Source organism: Schistocerca cancellata, chromosome 11, assembly GCF_023864275.1.
Source record: "Schistocerca cancellata isolate TAMUIC-IGC-003103 chromosome 11, iqSchCanc2.1, whole genome shotgun sequence".
NCBI lineage: Eukaryota > Metazoa > Arthropoda > Insecta > Orthoptera > Acrididae > Schistocerca > Schistocerca cancellata.
The window spans coordinates 69,939,998-69,963,566 of NC_064636.1; the positions used below are offsets into that span (position 1 = coordinate 69,939,998).

The 23,569-nt window shown below is 42.9% G+C and overlaps 1 protein-coding gene across 3 annotated transcripts in view; it reads left to right on the forward strand.

The window, feature by feature from the left end:
* LOC126108851 (alpha-mannosidase 2) overlaps positions 1–23,569 on the forward strand; it is an 880,291-nt gene that overhangs the window by 813,721 nt on the left and 43,001 nt on the right. For 2 of the 3 annotated variants that reach the window (XM_049914220.1, XM_049914218.1), the window contains exon 16: positions 8,043–8,304. In XM_049914220.1, the coding sequence (XP_049770177.1) occupies positions 8,043–8,304 (262 nt within the window). Of the gene's footprint in view, positions 1–5,964; positions 5,983–8,042; positions 8,305–23,569 lie in introns of all 3 variants that reach the window. The other variant, XM_049914219.1, reaches the window with a different exon arrangement.

A 23,569-nucleotide genomic window follows, 5' to 3' on the forward strand; every position in this document is an offset into this window, starting at 1 on the left:
CTATCCGGCGAACGGTCCGGACACTTGGACGATGTCGTCCAGGATACCGGTCAGCATTCATAGCACACGCCCGTTGGGCATTTTGATCACAATAGCCATACATCAACACGATATCGACCTTTTCCGCAATCGGTAAACGGTCCATTTTAACATGGGTAATGTATTACGAAGCAAATACCGTCCGTACTGGCGGAATGTTAGGTGATACCACGTACTTATACGTTTGTGACTATTACAGCGCCATCTATCACAAAGCGAAAAAATTTCTGTACGTACTACACGAATATTTAATAAAAAATGGGGGTTCCTATTTGGAAAAACGCAGTTGATATCCGTTTGACGTATGGCAGCGCCATCTAGCGGGCCAACCATAGCGCCATCTGGTTTCCCCGTTCAAGCTAGACGAGTTTCCTTCTTTGTAGTTTTTTCGTTTGATGCTTATTTCGTGAGATAGGACGGGCCACTATCAACGGATCACCCCATATATATAGTCAGGCATTGTATGGTAGAATTCCCAGGTGTTTGTATTCCACTTCTGTGGCCGTTTTCACCTCCTGTTCTCCGTGAAACATCTTACATTGCGATGTACTGGTTATTTACTGACTGATCAAAAATGGCTCTGAGCACTGTGGTACTTAACTGCTGAGGTCAGTCCCCTAGAACTTAGAACTACTTAAACCTAACTAACCGAAGGACAGCACACACATCCATGCCCCAGGCAGGATTCGAACCTGGTTCCGTACTGTAGCGCCTAGAACCGCTCGGCTACTGCAGCCGGCTACTGACTGATCATTAGGGACGTTCTTTACATGAACAGTATGAAACAAACAAGTTAGTGACCTAATGTTACTCTCATCTTGTCGAGGATTTTTGGTCGAGGTGAAAAAGGACTCTTCTCTTGTGATGATTACTATTTAGTCTGAAAATCACAGCAATAAAGCAACATTTTCCACCGCTGATAAATTTCGAAGGAAAGTTTGGATCAACTTGAAGCATTTTTTGTGCCCTTCTAACTTCCACACAGTACTGCTTCTTATCATCTTGCAACTATCCTGACACAAATTTGGCTGCTTTTGTTCTCATGTTTAGCTCTTCTGGGAGAATGTAGCCTATCATGACATATTCCCAGAGTAGCTGTAGAGATCTTTGGTGGTCTCTATGCTATCTTGGAGAACCAGATCCCTCATTTCCTGAATAGTTGCTAACGTGATGCCAGTTGGTAGCCAAACTGGAAGGTCATCATTGTCAATTGATTTCGCCCTTTTTTTGAGACACTTATACTAGTTGTCTGACCCAAAGTACTGACTAATAAATCTTGTTTCAACATTTACACCGTCTCTGCAGCAGCTTTTCCAAGTTTAGGACGAACCTTTCTATGGATACACTGCTCTTTCATCCCAGCCAGTGCATCTACATCTACATGGATACCCTGCAAATCACATTTAAGCGCCTGGCAGAGGGTTCATCGAACCACCTTCACAATTCTCTATTATTGCAATCTCGTATAGCGCGCGGAAAGAATGAACACCTATATCCTTCCGTACAGGCTCTGATTTCCCTTATTTTATCGTGGTGATCGCTCCGCCCTATGCAGGTCGGTGTCAACAAAATATTTTCGCATTCGGAGAAGAAAGATGGTGATTGGAATTTCGTGAGAAGATTCCGTCGCAACGAGAAACGCCTTCCTTTTAATGATTTACAGCCCAAATCCCGTATCATTTCTGTGACACTCTCCCCCATATTTCACGATAATAAAAAAACGTTCTGCCTTTCTTTGAACTTTTTCGATGCACTCCGTCAGTCCTACCAGGTAAGGATCCCACACCTCGCAGTAGTATTCTAAAAGAGGACAGACAAGCGTAGTGTAGGCAGTCTCCTTAGTAGGTCTGTTACATTTTCTAAGTGTCCTGCCAAAAAAACGCAGTCTTTGGTTAGCCTTCCCCACAACATTTTCTATGTGTTCTTTCCAATTTAAGTTGTTCACAAAACTGGAGACTGATTCAAACGTGAGACTCCAAATGTACTCACCAGTACCAGTTGAACCGCTGATTTCGGAGCCAATTATGGCACTGATGCAAGAGGGGTTAATTTATGTTTTGAAAACTTTTGAATGCAACCTCATATTTTTGGTTCTAGAAAGGAACATTGTGGGACACGGTGTCTTTGAAGCACCACAAAAAGCAGTCATGAGGTCAGAAGCGGAAGTAGTTTTGGTCCAAGGGTTGAACCTTTTAGGACAGTGTGTTCATAGCCATGCAAGAGAAATCCGTGAGGACAGCTGAGAATTAGTGCTGGTCCAAAATCGAAGCCTTGTGGGACATTGTGCGTTTGTAATGCCATAAGAAGCAGGATTGACCACAGAAGTGGGGAATGGTTTTGAGCCTAGGGCCCAACCATCGTAGGACAGTGTGTTTGGTGACCTGTGAGGACGGAGCTGGGGATTAGTTTCGGTCATAAGATAGAACCTCATGTGTAAGACGCCAACTTGTTCCAGAGCCAGGCATACTTTTAGATCGATTGTGACAGGTGTGTCTGTTGTGGTTGCCAGCTGTTCCACGTGGTCATCGAGGGCAACTACTTCCCGGTTCGCCAGTACTAATCGAACCACTCATTTCACAGCCAATTATGGCACTGATGCAAAAGAGGTTAATTCATATTCTGAAAACTTTTGAATACAACCTCATATTTTTTATTCTAGAATGGAAAATTGTGGGACACGATTTCTTTGAAGCACCATGAGAAGGAGTCATGAGGTCATATGCAGTAGTAGTTTTGGGCCAAGGGTCGAACCTCGTAGGACAGTGTGTTTGTAGTCATGCAAGAGAAATCCGTGAGGACAGCTGAGAATTAGTCCTGGTCCAAAAACGAAGCCTTGTGGGACATTGTGTGTTTGTAATATCCGCAAGGAAGCGTCCTGGCCCCAACACTTTTTAATATATATGCTAATGACCAACCCCTCCCCCAAGGCACCGAAAGCTTCATATATGCAGTTGATTGCGCCATTACCACTCAAGCAGACAGCTTTGAAACTGCTGAACAGAATCTGTCAGAAGCCCTCAAACAGCTTGCCACCTACTACAAGGGGAACCGTCTCAAACCCAACCCAGGGAAAACCCAAACCTGTGCCTTCCACCTAAAGAACAGACAATATGCAAGAAGAGTACAACTTAACTGGGAAGGAGTGCCCCTGGAACATTGTGAAACACCAAAATACTTAGGTGTCACCTTGGAAAAAAAGCACTGCATGAGCACTAAACACAACGTAGCCGCAAGAAATAACATTGTGCGTAAAGTAATGGGCACTACATGGGGGGCACAGCCTGGAGTAGTGAGAACCACAGCTCTTGCTTTGTGCTATTCAACAGCAGAGTATGCATGCCCAGTGTGGTACAATTCTAGCCACGGCAAGCAAGTGGACATACCGCTTAATGAGTCCTGCCGCTGTCTGAGACCAACCCCGACTGATAAACTGTACTGCCTGGCAGGCGTGGCCCCACCAGATATTAGAAGGAAAGTAGCGGCCAGGAAGGAAAAGACAAAGGCGTCGACCTCACCAGCCCACCCGCTGTACAAACACCAGCCAGCCCGCCGTCGACTAAAATCTAGAAAAAGCTTCCTGCACACAACAAAAAACATTGCCGGGACACCGCAGCAAGTGAGGCTGGCAATGTGGCGAGAAGAAAACGCGCACCTTGGGGAATGGTTCGTCCCAAACTAAGAACTCCCTCCCGGCCATATGGAAGGATGGACGACATGGAAACGTCTTAATAGGCTGTGCTCTGGTGTCACACAATCCAAAGAGAATATGCGCAAATGGGGCCTGTCAAATGAACCGGCGCTGTGTGACTGTGGACACACTCAAACCACCACCCACCTCACGCAGTGTGTGCTGTGCCCAAGCACCCGCACCATGAAGGATTTGAAAACGCCACTCCGGAAGCGCTGGACGTGGCCAGGTCTGGTCCATGACTTCATAAAATAAAAAACCACTTGATCCTGCTTATATATCTATGTACTTTTATGCTCTTTTTGTATTTGTTGTATACTTGATATGTATGTGTTAATCATTCTGGTTTTATGTACGATGCTTCTGACACGATTAAATAAATAAATAAACCCCAAGTAGCAGGGTTGAGCTCAAAAGTGGGGAATAGCTTCGAGCCTAGGACCCAACTATCGTAGGACTGTGTGTTTGGTTACCTGTGAGGACGGAGCTGGGGATTAGTTTCGGCCACTAGATAAAACCTCACGTGTAAGACGCCAACTTGTTGCAAAGCCAGGCAATCTTTTAGCTCGGCTGTGGGGTGTGTCCTCTGTGGTGGCCAGGTGGAGTGCATGTGCATTGAGGGCAACTACTTCCCGGTTCACGAGTACTAATCGAACCACTCATTTCACAGCCAATTATGGCACTGATGCAAATGAGGTTAATTCATATTCTGCAAACTTTTGAATACAACCTCATATTTTCGATTCTAGAATGGAACATTGTGGGACATGGTGTCTTTGAAGCACCACGAGGAGTCATGAGGTCATAAGCAGTAGTGGTTTTGGTCCAAGGGTCGAACCTCGTAGGCCGCACGGGATTAGCCGAGTCTGAGGCGCTGCAGTTATGGACTGTACGGCTGGTCCCGGCGGAGGTTAGAGTCCTCCCTCGGGCATGGGTGTGTGTGTTTGTCCTTAGGATAATTTAGGTTAAGTAGTGTGTGTGGAGGGAATGAATAGGGCAGTTAAAGATATAGTAAAAGAAAAAGACAAAAAGATGATTTTTGCAGATGATATGGTAATATGGGGTGATAAAGAGGTAGATGTACAGTTACAGCTTGATGCGTGGAAGGAAATAATGAAAAGGTATGGATTAAGAATAAATAAAGATAAGAGTGAAGTAATGGTATTTGGAAGAGAGAAAGGTATCAATGGAAATATTACCTTGAATGGAGAACCCCTCAAAGTGGTAGAAAGTTTCACTTATTTAGGGAGTGAAATATCTAGGGATGGAAGAATAACTAACGAAATTAATAGGAGGTTACAGAAGGGAGGCAATTTCTACCAAACAATAAAACATCTGATTTGGAATAATGAAGTTTCAGAAAGAGCAAAACTCCTGATGTATAAGAATTATTACTTCCCTATTGTCACCTATGGTGGAGAAACATGGACAATGAAAGAAAGGGACTGGAGCAGACTGCAAGCAGGGGAAATGAAATTTCTCAGAGCAGTTAAGGGAAAAACAAGAATGGACAGAGTAAGGAATGTAGAGATTAGAAAGGACCTCAAACAAGAAAGTATGAGAGAAGAAATTGAAAGAAAGAGATTAAGATGGTATGGGCATGTTAAGAGGATGCATGGGCAGAGACTCCCCAAAATTATGGAAGAACTAAAGATGGATGGGAAACGACCTAGAGGGCGCCCAAGAACACGGTGGAAAATGGGAGTGAGAATATCTGTTGAAAGGAGAGGTGTGACCTGGCAGCAAGTGGAGGAAGAAAAGTGGTGGGAGGACCGAGCCAAATGGAGAGGACTCGTCAGCACCCAGACCCGGCAGTAGCTGGAGCGGGATTCGGATATAGATAGTGTGTAAGCTTAGGGACTGAAGAGCTTAGCAGTTAAGTCCCATTAGACTTCACACACATTTGAACATTTTTCGAACCTTTTAGGGCAGTGTATTCGTAGCGACAGAAGAGAAATCCCTGAGGAGAGCTGAGAATTAGTGCTGGTTCAAAAACTAAACCTTGTGGAACATTGTGTGTTTGTAATACCACAAGAAGCAGGATTGAGACCAGAAGTGGGGAATGGTTTCGAGCCTAGGGCCGAACATTGTAGGACCGTGTGTTTGGTGACCTGTGAGTACCGAGCTGGGGATTAGTTTCGGTCACAAGATAGAACCTCATGTGTAGATGTCAGCTTGTTCCAGAACTGGGCATACTTTTAGCTCGGCTGTGACAGGTGTGTCCTGTGTGGTGCCAGGTGGAGCGCGTGGGCATCGAGGGCAACTACTTCCCGGTTCACCAGTACTAATCGAACCACTCATTTCACAGCCAATTATGGCACTGATGCAAAAGAGGTTAATTCATTTGTGGGAACTTTTAAATACAACCTCATATTTTTGGTTCTAGAATGAAACATTGTGGGACACGGTGTCTTTGAAGCACCACTAGAAGTCATGAGTTCATAAGCACTAGTGGTTTTGGTCCAAGGGTCGAAACTCGTAGGCCGCGCGGGATTAGCCGAGTGGTCTAAGGCGCTGCAGTCATGGACTGTACGGCTGGTCCCGGTACAGGTTCGAGTCCTCCCGCGGGCATGGTTATGTGTGTTTGTCCTTAGGATAATTTAGGTTAAGTAGTGTGTAAGCTTAGGGACTGACGACCTTGGCAGTTAAGTGCCATAAGATTTCACAAACATTTGAACATTTTTCGAACGTCGTAGGACAGTGTGTTCGTAGACACGGAAGAGAAATCTCCGAGGAGAGCTGAGAATTAGTGTTGATCCAAAAACGAAACCTTGTGGGTCATTGTGTGTTTGTAATACCACAAGAAGCAATATTGAGAGCAGAAGTGGGGAATTGTTTCGAGGCTAGAGCCAAATATTGTAGAACAGTGTGTTTAGTGACCTGTGAGGACGGAGCTGTGGATTAGTTTCGGTCACAAGATAGAACCTCACGTGTAAGACGCCAACTTGTTCCAGAGCCAGGCATCCTTTTAGCTCAGCTGTGACAGGTGTGTCCTGTGTGGTGGGCAGGTGGAGTGCGTGGGCATCGAGGGCAACTACTTCCTGGTTTACCTGTACTAATCGATCCACTGAGTTCACAGCCAAGTATGGCACTGACACAGTAGAGGTTACTTCATATTCTGAAAACTTTTGAATATAAGTCGTATTTTTGATTCTAGAATGGAACATTGTGGGACACAGTGTCTTTGAAGCACCACGAGAAGGAGTCATGAGGTCATAGCAGTAGTGGTTTTGGTCCAAGGGTCGAAACTCGTAGGCCGCGCAGGATTAGCCGAGCAATCTAAGGCGTTTCAGTCATGGACTGTGCAGCTGGTCCCGACAGAGGTTCGAGTCCTCCCTTGGGCATGGGTGTGTGTGTTTGTCCTTAGGATAATTTAGGTTAAGTAGTGTGTAAGCTTTGGACTGATGACCTTAGCAGTTAAGTCCCATAAGATTTCACACACATTTGAACATTTTTCAAACCTCGTAGGAGAGTGTGTTCGTAGCCACGGAAGGGAAATTCCCGAGGAGAGCTGAGAATTGGTGCTGGTCCAAAAACGAAACCTTGTGGGACATTGTGTGTTTGTAATACCACAAGAAGCAGGATTGAGCCCAGAAGTGGGCAATAGTTTCGAGCTGAGGGCCGAACGTTGTAGGACAGTGTGTTTGGTGACCTGTGAGTATGGAGCTGGGGATTAGTTTCGGCCACAAGATAGAACCTCATGTGTAAGATGTCAGCTTGTTCCAGAACCGGACATACTTTTAGCTCGGCTGTGACAGGTGTGTCCTGTGTGATGCCAGGTGGAGTGCGCGGGCATTGAGGGCAACTACTTCTCAGTTCACCAGTACTAATCGAACCACTCATTTCACAGCCAATTATGGCACTGATGGAAAAGAGGTTAATTCATTTGTGGGAACTTTTAAATACAACCTCATATTTTTGGTTCTAGAATGGAACATTGTGGGACACGGTCTCTTTGAAGCGCCACAAAAAGGACTTATGAGGTCATAAGTGGTAGTAGTTTTGGTCCAAGGGTCGAACCTCGTAGGACAGTGTGCTCGTAGGCATGCAAGAGAAATCCCCGAGGACAGCTGACAATTAGTGCTGGTCCAAAAACGAAACCTTGTGGGCCATTGTGTGTTTGGAATACCAGAAGAAGCAGGATTGAGCGCAGAAGTGGGGAATGGTTTCGAGCCTAGAGCCAAATATTGTAGGACAGTGTGTTTGGTGACCTGTGAGGTCACAAGACAGAACCTCGTGTGTAAGACGTCAGCGTGTTCCAGAGCCAGACATACTTTCAGCTCGACTGTGACCGGTGTGACCTCTGTGGTGCCAGGTGGAGCGCGTGGGCATTGAGGGCAACTACTTCCCGGCGACGACGGCGGCGCTGGTGCAGGACTCTGGGCGGCGGCTGACGCTGCTGGTGAACCGGGCGCAGGGCGCGGCCGGCTGGCAGCCCGGCTGGCTGGAGGTGATGCTGGACCGGCGCACGCTGTACGACGACTCGCGCGGCATGGGCGAGGGCGTCGTCGACAACAAGCGCACCGCCTCGCGCTACTGGCTGCTGCTCGAGGAGCTCGACCCGGCCGCCGCGCCAGGTAACTACCGGCCGAACTGTGTCCGAAACTATTGGCAGTAAAATAATATCATAATCAATTATTGAAGCGAATTCAGTCACAACAGGTAGCAACAAAGTCCTTGTTCCTAAACAGAACTTATGTCATGTGAATCCCATTTTTTTTTTGTCTTAAACATAAGACGTACACTACTGGTCATTAAAATTGCTACACCAAGAAGAAATGCAGATGGTAAACGGGTATTTATTGGACAAATATATTATACTAGAACTGACATGGGATTACATTTTCACGCAATTTGGGTGCATAGATCCTGAGAAATCAGTAGCCAGAACAACCACTTCTGGCCGTAATAACGCCTTTGGTACGCCTGGGCATTGAGTCAAACAGAGCTTGGATGGCGTGTACAGGTACAGCTGCCCGTGCAGCTTCGACACGATACCACAGTTCATCGAGAGTAGTGACTGGTGTATTGTGACGAGCCAGTTGCTCGGCCACTATTGACCAGACGTTTTCAGTTGGTGAGAGATCTGGAGAATGTGCTGGCCAGGGCAGCAGTCGAACATTTTCTGTATCCAGAAAGGCCAGTACAGGATCTGCAAGATGCTGTTGTGCATTATCCTGCTGAAATGTAGGGTTTCGCAGGGATCGAATGAAGGGTAGAGCCACGGGTCGTAACACATCTGAAATGTAACGTCCACTGTTCAAAGTGCCGTCAATGCGAACAATGCGTCACCGAGACGTGTAACCAATGGCACCCCATACCATCACGCTGGCTGAGACGGCAGTATGGCGATGACGAATACACGCTTCCAATGTGCGTTCACCGCGATGTCGCCAAACACGGATGCGACCACCGTGATGCTGTAAACAGAACCTGGATTCATCCGAAAAAATGACGTTTTGCCATTCGTGCACCCAGGTTCGTGGTCGAGTACACTGTCGCAGGCACTCCTGTCTGTGATGCAGTGTCAAGGGTAACCGCAGCCGTGGCCTCCGAGCTGATAGTCCGTGCTGCTGCAAACGTCGTCGAACTGTTCGTGCAGATGGTGGTTGTCTTGCAAACGTCCACATCTGTTGACTCAGAAATCGAGACGTGGCTGCATGATCCGTTACAGCCATGCGGGTAAGATGCCTGTCATCTCGACTGCTAGTGATACGAGGTCGTTGGGATGCAGCACGGCGTTCCGTATTGCCCTCCTGAACCCACTGATTCCATATTCTGCTAACAGTCATTGGATCTCGACCAACGCGAGCAGCAATGTCGCGATACGATAAACCGCAGTCGCGGTAGGCTACAATCCGGCCTTTATCAAAGTCGAAAACGTGATGGTACGAATTTCTTCTCCTTACACGAAGCATCACAACAACGTTTCACCAGACAACGCCGGTCAACTGCTGTTTGTGCATGAGAAATCGGTCGGAAACTTTCCTTGTGTCAGCACGTTGTAGGTGTCGCCACCGACGCAAACCTTGTTTGAATGCTTTGAAAGGCTAATCATTTGCATATCACAGCATCTTCTTCCTGACGGTTAAATTTCGCGTCCGTAGCACATCTTCGAGGTGTAGTAATTGTAATGGCCAGTAGTGTTAATGACTTAACATTGCAAAATCGCAGCATAATGTAAAGATGATATAAACCATTGGAAATGATAATTGCTGCTAAATTAATAACTGGTGCAATCGACAGAATGTTTTAATGTAATCAAACAAACGTGGATACTTTGTATTGCACAGGTGCTGGATGTCGGTTTGTGGGATGGAGTTCCATGGCTGTTGCACTTGTTGGGTTAAACCTTTTTTATTTTCGACATAGTCTCCTTTTAGACTTATACACACTTCGTCCAACGCCGTTCTAATTTGTTGATCCCTTCCGAATAATAGGAATTGTCCAAGCCTGCAAAATAGCTATTGTTGCTGCAATCACCTCCTCATTTGAATAAAATCTTTGCCCCGCCAGCCATTTCTTCAAATTTCGGAACAAATAGTAGTACGAGGGAGCCAAGTCTCTAGAATAAGGGGAGGGGGGGATGTGAAACGAGTTGGATTCCTATTTCCATTAATTTTTGACCACAACTGCTGAAGTGTTTGCTGGTGCATTGTCGGGATGGAAAAGGACTTTTTTGCGGTCCAATCGCCGGCGTTTTCGTTGCAGCTCGGTTTTCAAACGGTCCAATAACGATGAATAGCAGGCACTTATAATAGTTTTACCCTTTTCCAGATAGTCGATGAGGATTATCCCTTGAGAATCCCAAAAGACAGTCGCGGTAAACCTTCTGGCCGAAGGAATGGTCTTCACCTTTTTTCATGCAGATTCTCCCTTAGTAACCCAATGTTTAGATTGTTCTTTGGTCTCAGCGGTATAGTAAGGTATCCATGTTTCATCCACTGTGACGAAACGACGCTTAAAGTCCTGCGGACTCTTCCTGAACAGCTGCAAACCATCGTTGCAACACTTCACACGATTCCGTTTTTGGTCAAGCGTGAGAAATCACAGAACCCATCTTCGGATAGCTTTCTCGTGGTCAAATGTTTATGCAAAATATTACGTACCCGTTCATTCGAGATGCTCACAGCACTAGTAATCTCACGCACCTTAACTCTTCTGTCAACCATCACCATATCACGGATTTTATCAACGATTTCTGGAGTCGTAACCTCCACAGGGCGTCCAGAAAATTCAGCATCACTTGTACCCATATGGCCACTCCGAAAATTTTCAAACCACTTATAAACCGTTCTAATCGAAGGTGCAGAGTCACCATAATGTTTATCAAGCTTCTCTTTAGTCACCCGAGGCGTTTTGCGCTTCATAAAGTGATGTTTAATCACCACACGAAATTCTTTTTCGTCCATTTTTTGACAATCACTCGACCTCTTTGATTCACACGAATGCCAAACACAAAGAAATAGACCAATATGACTGAAACTTGGTGTGAGTTCTTTCCAAAGATGCTACTAACTAAACATGACCTCGATACGCGCCGGAGGTGCCATCTCTCGGACCTTGCACGTACTTTTCAAACGACCCTCGAAATGCTTTTTCTGGATGATGCTGGAGTTGTCACCTGATGATGTCCCACATATGCTGAATTGGAGAGACAGATCTGGTGATTGAGCGCGCGAAGGCAACACCTCGACACTCTGTAGAGGACTGTGGGTTACAACAGCAGTATCTGGGCAAGTATTGTTCTCTTGGAAAACACCCTTTGGAATGCTGTTCATGAATAGCAACACAGCTGGTCGAATCACCAGACTGATGTACTTGGGCAGTTTTTTTTCCAATCCTGATAGGCTATAAATAAAAGACAAGTTCATAGAAAACAATCATTTTACTACCAAAAGTTTTATACACTTATGGTTACTTTTCAACATAATCACCGAAACGATTGAGACATTTATCGCACGTGTGGACACGTTTTCCAATGTTTGTTCTGCTCGTTGTGGTCTTCAGTCCTGAGACTGGTTTGATGCAGCTCTCCATGCTACTCTATCCTACGCAAGCTTCTTCATCTCCCAGTACCTACTGCAACCTACATCCTTCTAAATCTGCTTAGTGTATTCATATCTTGTCTACCTCTACAATTTTTACCCTCCACGCTGCCCTCCAATACTAAATTGGTGATCCCTTGATGCCTCAGAACATGTCCTACCAACCAGTCCCTTCTTCTAGGCAAGTTGTGCCGCAATTTCTCTTCTCCCCAAACCTATGCAGTAACTGCTCATTAGTTACGTGATCTATCCACTTAACCTTCAGCATTCTCCTGTAGCACCACATTTCGAAAGCTTCTATTCTCTTCTTGTCCAAACTATTCATCGTCCATGTTTCACTTCCATACATGGCTACACTCCATACAAATACTTTCAGAAACGACTTCCTGACACTAAAATCTATACTCGATGTTAACAAATTTCACTTCTTCAGAAACACTTTCCTTGCCATTGCCAGTCTATCTTTTATATCCTCTCTACTTCGACCATCATCAGTTATTTTGTTCCCCAAATAGCAAAACTCATTTACTTCTTTATGTGTCTCATTTCCTAATCTAATTCCCTCAGCATCACCCGAGTTAATTCGACTACATTCCATTATCCTCGTTTTTCTTTTGTTCAAAAAATGTTTCAAATGGCTCTGAGCGCTATGGGACTTAACATCTGAGGATGAAGTGTATTAGACGGATGCCATATTCCTTGACTTCCGGAAAGCGTTTGACTCTGTGTCCCACTGCAGACTCCTAACTAAGGTACGAGCATTTAGGATTGGTTCCCAAGTATGTGAGTGGTTTGAAGACTTCTTAAGTAATAGAATCCAGTACGTTGTCCTCGATGGTGAGTGTTCATCGGAGGTGAGGGTATCATCTGGAGTGCCCCAGGGAAGTGTGGTAGGTCCGCTGTTGTTTTCTATCTACATAAATGATCTTTAGGATAGGGTGGATAGCAATGTGCGGCTGTTTGCTGATGATGCAGTTGTGTACGGGAAGGTGTCGTCGTTGAGTAACTGTAGGAGGATACAAGATGACTTGGACAGGATTTGTGATTGGTGTAAACAATGACAGCTAACTATAAATATAGATAAATGTAAATTAATGCAGATGAATAGGAAAAAAGAATCCCGTAATGTTTGAATACTCCATTAGTAGTGTAGCGCTTGAAACAGTTACGTCGATTAAATATTTGAGCATATCGTTGCAGAGCGATATGAAGTGGGACAAGCATGTAATGGCAGTTGTGGGGAAGGCGGATAGTCGTCTTCGTTTCATTGGTAGAATTTTGGGAAGACGTGGTTCGTCTCTGAAGGGGACCGCTTATAAAACACTAATACGACCTATTCTCGAGTACTGCTCGAGCGTTTGGGATCCCTATGAGGTCGGATTGAGGGAGGACATAGAAGAAAGTCAGAGGCGGGCTGCTAGATTTGTTACTGGTAGGTTTGACTATCACGCGAGTGTTACGAAAACGCTTCAGGAACTCGGGTGGGAGTCTCTAGAGGAATTCTTTTCGTGAATCGCTACTGAGGAAATTTAGAGAACCAGCATTTGGGGCTGACTGCAGTACAATTTTACTGCCGCCAACTTATATTTCGCGAAAAGACCACAAAGATAAGGGAGATGAGGTCTCGTACAGAGGCATATAGGCAGTCATTTTTCCCTCGTTCTGTTTGGGAGTGGAACAGGGAGAGAAGATGCTAGTTGTGGTACGAGGTACCCTCCGCCACGCACCGTATGGTGAATTGCGGAGTATGTATGTAGATGTAGTCTTCTTGCGACCATATGTACCCGTGGCTGCCGCTGCCAGAAACCGTGTACAATGGCTACATTCCTCCCAAGTCTTTCTGCAGTCTCACAGGTGGAACATCCAGCTCCATCTAGCCATGTTACACGACCACGTCCAAACCTCGTGACAAGTTCATAGTGACATCTTTGTTTCGCAAAGGCATTCTTGACGGACATACTTGTGCCACTCTTGTGCGGCTAGTGTGAGATTTGAATAGACATAATCTTTCAGATGCATTTGTTTATTTCCCACAACTTTGTCTTGCTGTTGCAATTTTTTAAGGTGAGTGTATTTTAGGATTCGTGTAAGAAATCCATATTTCAGAAGTTGAAAGCTCTTTATAAGGCTACCCCACATTTTGCTACCATGAATTGTGGTACTGTACGTAGGATAATGGGTTTCACGAGGGACGTACTTATTCGGCTAATTCCTCTAACTCTGCCATCTCGAAATTCGCAAACAGTGCCACACAATGTTCTACTCACTGAACAATAACTAACAGACATGCAACAATGAAACTTCCGGTAGTTACGCATTAAACACAGGCAAGCGCAGGGATGACAATCGCATTTCGCTCCAACAACCATTGGTGCGAAATTACAAATGTTCCGAAATTTTTTGAACCGACCTTGTGTGTAATAATGTCATGGTCGCATGCTGTGTACACTCAGCACCAATAAAAGAGCTAAATGCTTGAAAGTAGGTTGCAGGAGCAGACTGCCACCATCCTGTCATATATTGTCACACGTGTGAAGTCTCCCACATGTGACTGCTTTCCTCTCTACTTTCTTGCTTTGAGAGCTTGATATGACATTATTTTTGTGTTCAAGTGTGCCCAAAGCCTAGGTGTTATTGTGATTTGCAAAAATTATTGTATGTTCTGTAGGTCTTTGTTCATTTTTTAATCATCATATTCAGCTCTTGTGTGATGTATCAGGCTCATCATATGTACACAAAATATTTTTAGATGTGCAGCAGCGAAGAGACTGTGTCCAGGTACATGTATCGCATATATACCAAATAGAAAAAGCTGAATGTGTTGAGTAGTAAGAAGGGGACAGACTATGCCTCCGATCTCCTGGGACATGTAAAGTAGGTGAGATGTAAAGAAACTCTATGTTATTGACATGTGTAGTAGTAAGGAGATCCCCTCTCTCTCCTATATCATGGTACCTCTATTTGGTATATCTACCACACAGGTAATAGGATAATGGCTGGAAAGAGTCCTTCCATAGTGTAATGGAAACAGAGTATGCAACAAATGACAGACAGACTCCATGTTGTCACCAAACCAGTGACGTGGCAGGGTGAGTGCTACGTGAAATCTGGCTGCTTCCTGGCACAATCTTCCAAATGTAGTAACTCATGGACGTTAGTTTTAAGTGCACGGACTACCACTGTGGGCAACGGCCTTCCAGTAACCATTTAACATTTATGTGAGGACCATCGGCTGCATTTGAGCTTGATTGTAGTTAAATTTCTTTGAAGATTTTTTTTATCTCCATTTCAGAAGACTGTCTACAATCTGACAGACTCACCCTGTACAAAGTGTGTACTAGGTCTTTAGAGCACATTTGTGGAGATACAAGTAAAATACAAACCTCTCAGAACACAAGAAGTGTACAGCTGAACTAGGAGTTCAGGTATCTCATTATTTATAGAAATTCATAAATGGGTGTGATAACTGTAAAGTACTTCTTGATAGTGGTGATGAGGTCACTGCAAGTGCAATAGTGACATTAACACAAATTTACTCAATGTGTAAACATGGTACCTGGTTTCATATTTCAAATTGATACTGAAGGATTGCATTCGCTTCAAACATATCCTATGACTCTGACAGTTTATTCCTAAGCACCAGAGATCATAGAAATGTACTTAAATAACATCTGGAAGAGAAAGCTCACTATATTTGCTTTTCCAAGACAGGTAGTTATCGAAAATATGTGTAACAAAGCACTTCAAAAATATGACACATGTCGGGAAAAACTTTCACAAACAACAAGGATCTACATTCTAAACAACAGTACATGAAAGATACTTACATTTAAAAAAAATGCAAATTTCTATGTGATGATGTCTCTTCCTTACTACTACTCCTTTTTCAGTGTTTGTCTTTCTGTTCCACACGATACCAAAACTGTATTTTTCAAATCAGGTCAACTTCCAAGTGTGCATATTTCGTACAAGCTCATAAATGAAGCAAGCAACTGCCTTCAAGGTAATGTCTGTTTAAAGTAATATTGCTGAAGACTTTTTTACAGTTTCTATTGACCCTTCTCAGTTCCTCTACAGCATAATGTTATCTGCATGAAATGCACAATATATGACCATTGAGACATTTGTACAAAAATTCATTCCGGAAATTGCACATTCAACAGCTAGTACCAGTGCATATGTACCTAACAATCAGGCTGTGACCTCACTTGAGGCAGCCATATGTATTTGTATGTTTTTTGTACATATCACGCAGGAATCAAGATAAAGATTGAATTGCAGCATCCCTTAGCTGCTATTTACCTCAAAAACACACAGCATACTGCATCTGATGTACCTACATTTTGGTACCAAGACAAGGAGCTGTGTGAGTCCTTTTAACAACCATCTCAAAAACATTGAGCTTTCAGCATTCAGTCCATATATATGATGGAGATAATGAGATAGGAAGGGGGAATCCCTTTACTATTAACTATCACAGAAACATTTTTTTTTCATTTGGTTTATAATAATATTATTTGAAGAGATTCCAGATGGTGAGTTTCATATGTGATCCCACACTAAGTCCTTTTTGAAACGAGAGTGGTGCATTCTAAGAAGAAAATACATGAGTTGGATTTCCTGCAAAAACAGTTCTGCTGTAGTTCAAATAAACAGGTGCATCACAGGGTGGGAGTGAAATGGCACAGCAGCTGGAAATATACTCCAAAGCTGAAAAAAGCAATGCAGTACAATTCCTGTGGGTATACTACCTAAACTGTGCAGATTCACGGTGAAATTCAGGCGGTATACAGACCAAATGCAATGTCACCTCGAGCCATAACGAAACAGTGTCAACAATTTGACCAACACCACACAGACGCCCATCAACACTGACCACAGACAACGTCTCCAGACAATTGTGGAACTGATTCGCAGAGAGTGCAGATTTTTCAACAGTGACATTGTTCACACAACATTTCTCAAATGACTCGGTGATCGAGAAGCAGATTTCTATAATCAAGGAATTGATCAATCAATAGAACATTCCAATTGTTGTTTCGAGAGACTTGTTGATTATGTTGAAAAACAGTGTCGTGTATGAGAGTCATTTTGAAATGTAGTGTAGCATTCCATAAAAGTTAACTGGCCTGTCAAAATAATGTGCAGCTTACCAATCCAAGTGATTTGGAATGGGCCATTTACACAATATGTTTATATGATTAGTGTTAACAAGTGTTAACATTAATGAACACATTATCATTTTATTCCTTCTCTACCAACAACTACACTTCAAAAATATGTGTTTTTTTACTGGCTACCAGTTTTTAAATAGAAATTCATCAATGTAATAGATGTTGTTCAGGAGAAATGATTTTAAATTAGGTTTAAAACTTGCTTGGTTGCCTGTCAGATGTTTTGTGTTATTGGGCAAATGAATGATAAAAAATTTTTATTTCTGCATATTGAAATTCTCTCTGATGCGTAATAAAGATCATTTTTCATTCTAGCGTAGCAGATATGTACATCACTGTTCTTCTCAAATTGTGATGCATTATTTATCATGAATTTCGTCAGCAAAAGTTTGTATTGTGATGGCACAGTTAAAATACCTAGCTCCTTAAAGAGGTCCGTGGGGAACACCATATGTTATTCTTACTGCTTGCTTTTGTGGTATGAATACTTTGTTCCTAAGTGATGAGTTACCACAAAAAATTATTCTGTTCGACATCACTAATCGGAAATATGCAAAATATGTCAGGAGCTTGTCAAATCCCTCAACATGCAAACTAACCTTTCATCCCCAGAAAGAACTGTAGTGCACCGTCTAAAAACTGATCACAACCTTATAATCCTGCAGACAAAAGCTCCTCCAATGTTGTTTTGAACCGCAAGGATTACCTGGTAGAAGGACTCTACTAGCTGTCAGATTTATCCACCTACAAACCTTGCCCCAGTGACCCCATTCCAGAAATCGACCAGGATCTCCCATCTCTCGTCAAATCCTTAGGCCCATCCCAGAACCCCTCCCCTCAGAATCCATCGCTCTGCTAAAACCTACAACTCCCCGGACTCCTACCTTCTACATGCTTCTTAAAGTCCAAAAGATCAACCACACGGGGAAACACATTGTGGCCGGTTACTGTGCCCTCACTGAGAGAATTTCTGCTGTCGTACAGCAACATCTTCAGCCTATTACCCGGAATCTACCCTCCTCTATAAAAGATACCAACCATTCCCTCCACCGACTCTCCACATTTCCTGCCCCTTTACCACACGCTGCCCTGCTCGTCACTATTGACGCCACCTCCCTGTACACTAACATTCCTAATGCCCATGGCCTTACTGCTATCGAACACTACCTTTCCAGACGCCCTGTGGATTCCAAACCAACAACCTCCTTCCTAGTCTCCATGACCAACTGTATCCTCACTACAATTACTGCTCCTTTGAAGACATTACCTACAAACAAATCTGGGATACGGCTATGGGCACCCGCGTGGCACTGTCCTATGCCAACTTATTCATTGGCCATCTAGAGGAATACTTCATAAACACCCAGAATCGAAACCCATCACCTGGCTCAGATTCATTGATGACATCTTTGCGATCTGGTTTGAGGGTGAGGTCACCCTATCCACATTCCTCCAGAATCTCAACAACTTCTCCCCCATTTGCTTCACGTGGTCCTGCTCAACCCAACAAGCCACCTTCCTAGATGTTGACCTCCACCTCAAAGATGGCTACATCAGTTCCTCCGTCCATATCAAACCCGCTAACCACCAGCAATACCTCCACTTCGACAGCTGCCACCCGTTCCATACCGAGAAGCACCTGCCATACAGCCTAGCTACCTGTGGTCGTCGCACCTGCAGTGAAGAGCAGTCCCTCTCGAAATATACTGCGTATCTCAGTGAAGCCTTCACAGGCCGTAAATATCCTCCTATCCTTGTACAAAAACAAATCTCCTGTGCCTTATCTTTCCAGTCACCCACCACCTGCCAAAGTCCCACTGTCTCCCCTCTTAACTCAGGACCACCCAGGATTGGAGCAATTGAATTACATTCTCTGCCAGGGTTTCGACTATCTCTCGTCGTGCTTTGAAACTTCTTCTCATTGTATCATTACTTCAAATTATTAAAAGATGAATCTACGAGGGTCTTGTTAAACCCGAAATTCGCCCCAAGCTGCACAGCTCAGGACTAAGAAGATGTAATCCCTGTCTCTTGCTAAAGTCAGTCAACCATTCCTTCCCTGCCAATATTGTGTCTCGGTTAAAACCTGTGATCAAGATTAAAATCGAATGCCAACCTCATCATGTGTCTTCTGGTCAGACCATAAAATTGGGCATCCAGGTCCCAGCAATGATCTGCAAGTTTTTTTCTCCGTGACTGAACTGAATGTCTTCATGAATCTGGCTAGTGATGTGGGGATGTAGCCCTGCAAAGATAATCTATTTAGTCTTATGTACGTTGCATCGCACCTAAAGGGCACCAGAATAAAAGACCACATTGTGGATAAACAACAACAACAATAATAATTACAATAGTAATAAAGAAATACTTACTGCTTCTAGTCATTTCCTTATCATACAGTAATTCATTCCCAAGGACTTGGCAATGTTTCTTTTACTTTCCCCATTGACAGTTATATTTCTTGTCTCTTCAGTCAAAGACCATTAAAGTGAGCCTCATTTCTGTTTTTCTCTTGTATTTCCCCATTTTCTGGTTCCTACATATTCGGAAATAAAACGTGTCTTAAATAAAAGAAACAGCATTGCAACAAAACACATATTGTTTTTTATTTCCACTGTTTGTCATGCTGTGGTTTATTCCTCACTGAACATTGATTCTTCTGGTAAATATTATTATTTTATAGTGCACCCCTTAACAGTGATTACTGCTTATGACATACAACTTAAAAATTACATAATTTGAAACAGCAACTTATATTTACCAACTATAACCAATAAATTTGCTAGAGCTCTTCAAGTTTACATATGACAGTGTAACTGTAGAATCAACAGCTGAATGTAGTTTTCTGTTTTCATTCAGTGTTGCCAATGTAGAGAAAATGTCACTGTGAACTGTTACCAGACGAGTACTTTTACCCGACATTACCCTATGCTTTTTGAATGTTAAATAGAAGGTCATTCACGTATATCAGGAGTAGGAGTGGACCCAAAATTGAACCCTGTGGGATCCCCTGTGTGCTTTTATTTAGTTTTTTTAAAGCACCTGTCACTAAAATTTTCTGCGTTTTGGGAATTGTCTGAATTATTCAGCACAACCTTTCACATTATGTTTGTCAAGTATGATTTTCAGCAGCTACGTCTAAAGCCATCGATTCCATAGAACTTGATTTTCTCTAAGAGAATATCATGATCCTCACATCCGAAGGCCTTGGAGAGATCTTGAAAAACACCAACTGCTGATATATTATCGTTTAAAGCTTTCACAATTTGATGATGAGTGAAAGTATAAACAGCTTTTCAGTACATCAACCTTTCTGCAAACCAAACTGTGACATGCTAAGTAAATTGTTTCCACTTAAGTATCCGAGTACTGTAACGATTCATGTTGTATGTTACTTAAATTTATTCTGCCAGGTCCATTGATGAATGAATGGGAAATTTTCATGCTTCACAAAATTTATTCACACTAATTGACATCCAAACTGCACACTCGTCATGGACACAGAACACAGACAGACTTCACTGATCTCTTTGACTTCCAAGAGTAACTCCAAATCTGACTTGCAAAACAACAGCTCAATAAGTAACTCGCAGCCTCCCTTTACATAGAATTTTAACAATAAATTCCAAAATAAAGCATTATTAATTTTGTATAAATTTGATGTTACAATTAAAATTTACAAAATGTAAGGAAACTGATGTTACAGTCGAATAAGGTATAAAATACAATATTCAATGACAATCTTTTATAGTAATATCTTTAGTTTTCCATAAGAAAATCATTCTGAGCTTTAATTACAATGTCTCATATTATTTTAGTTACATAATTAATTACAGTTTGGATTTGGTTACTAACATGTAATTGTACTACAAAGTTCGTGCTTTATCCGATTAAACACATAGAATGCACAAATAAGGCCTCAAATTCTGGAAATTGGAAACTGTGAGATGTAAACAATTGGAGAGTTAATTATAAATGTAATTACAAAGCATATTAAATACAGTGGAAGACATAAAAACAAATAACAAATGAAAATACATTGCTTGATAATAACTTTTAGGCTGTTTCTCTAGATAGTGTGTTACTGAATTTTTAAATTACCATTTTGTTAATCAGAAGCATTGATTTGTCATGCTAACATGTCTGCAGCCTCTAGTTATGTATTACTAAGGACTTATTACTTCAATTTGTCGATTACTTACTTAATTTAGTATATGTACATAATTTTATCAATGACAACAATCCACCGATAATTACGACAACGCACGTCCAAGAACATTCCACACGCCTTCTCAATGAATATCAAGTTATTCATCAAGTAGGGCAGAATAATATAAAGGGTGGTCCATTGATAGTGACCGGGCCAAATATCTCACGAAAAAGGCATCAAACAAAAAAACTACAAAGAACGAAACTCGTCTAACTTGAAGGGGAAAACCAGATGGCGCTATGGTTGGCCCGCTAGATGGCGCTGCCATAGGTCAAACAGATATCAACTGCATTTTCTTTAAATAGGAATCACCATTTTTATTACATATTTGTGTAATACATAAAGAAATATGAATTTTTTAGTTGGACCACTTTTTTCGCTTTGTGATAGGTGGCGCTGTAATAGTCACAAACGTATGAGTACGTGGTATCACGTAACATTCCGCCAGTGCGGACGCTATTTGCTTCGTGATATATTACCTGTATTAAAATGGACCATTTACCAACTGCGGAAAAGGTCGATATCGTGTTGATTTGTGGCTATTGTGATCAAAATGCCAAACGGGCGTGTGCTATGTATGCTGCTCGGTATCCTGGACGACATCATCCAAGTGTCCGGACCGTTCGCCGGATAGTTACGTTATTTAAAGAAACAGGAAGCGTTCAGCCACATGTGAAACGTCAACCACGACCTGCAACAAATGATGATACCCAAGTAGGTGTTTTAGCTGCTGTGGCGGCTAATCCGCACATCAGTAACAGACAAATTGCGCGAGAATCGGGAATCTCAAAAACGTCGGTGTTGAGAATGCTACATCAATCAACATCTATTGCACCCGTACCATATTTCTATGCACCAGAAATTGCAAGGCGACGACTTTGAACGTCGTGTACAGTTCTGCTACTGGGCACAAGAGAAATTACGGGACGATGACAGATGTTTTGCATGCGTTCTATTTAGCGACGAAGCGACATTCACCAACAGCGGTAACGTAAACTGACATAATATGCACTATTGGACAACGGGAGATCCACGGTGGCTGCGACAAGTGGAACATCAGCGTCCTTGGCGGGTTAATGTATGGTGCGGCATTATGGGAGGAAGGATAATTGGCTCCCATTTTATCGATGGGAATCTAAATGGCGCAGTGTATGCTGATTTCCTACGTAATGTTCTACCGATGTTACTACAAGATGTTTCACTGCATGAGAGAATGGCGATGTACATCCAACATGATGGATGTCCGGCACATAGCTCGCGTGCGGTTGAAGCGGTATTGAATAGCATATTTCATGAAAGTTGGATTGGTCGTCACGTTCACCGGATCTGACGTCTCCGCATTTCTTTCTGTGGGGAAAGTTGAAGGATATTTGCTATCGTGATCCACCGACAACACCTGACAACATGCGTCAGTGCATTGTGAATGCATATGCGAACATTAAGGAAGGCGAACTATTCGGTGTTGAGAGGAATGTCATTACAGGTATTGCCAAATGCATCGAGGTTGACGGACATCATTTTGAGCATTAATGTGATATTTACAGGTAATCACGCTGTAACAGTATGCGTTCTCAGAAATGATAGGTTCACAAAGGTAGATGAATCAGATTGGAACAACCGAAGTAATATGTTTAAACAGATCTACGTTCTGTATTTAATTTAAAAAACCTACCTGTTACCAACTGTTCGTCTAAAATTGTGAGCCATATGTTTGTGACTATTACAGCGCCATCTATCACAAAGCGGAAAAAGTGGTCCAACTAAAACATTCGTATTTCTTTACATACTACAGGAATATGTAATAAAAAAACGGGGGTTCCTATTTTAAAAAAAAACGCAGTTGATATCCGTTTGACGTATGGCAGCGCCATCTAGCGGGCCAACTATAGCACCACCTGGTTTCCCCCTTCAAGCTAGCAAGTGTTGTTCTTTGTGGTTTTTTCGTTTGATGCTTATTTCGTGAGATATTTGGCCTGGTCACGATCAATGGACCATCCTATATATACAGGGTTATTACAAATGATTGAAGCGATTTCACAGCTCTACAATAACTTTATTATTTGAGATATTTTCACAATGCTTTGCACACAGATACAAAAACTCAAAAAGTTTTTTTAGGCATTCACAAATATTCGATATGTGCCCATTTAGTGATTCGGCAGACATCAAGCCGATAATCAGTTTCCTCCCACACTCGGCGCAGCATGTCCCCATCAATGAGTTCGAAAGCATCGTTGATGCGAGCTCGCAGTTCTGGCACGTTTCTTGGTAGAGGAGGTTTAAACACTGAATCTTTCACATAACCCCACAGAAAGAAATCACATGGGGTTAAGTCGGGAGGGCGTGGAGGCCGTGACACGAATTGCTGATCGTGATCTCCACCACGACCGATCCATCGGTTTTCCAATCT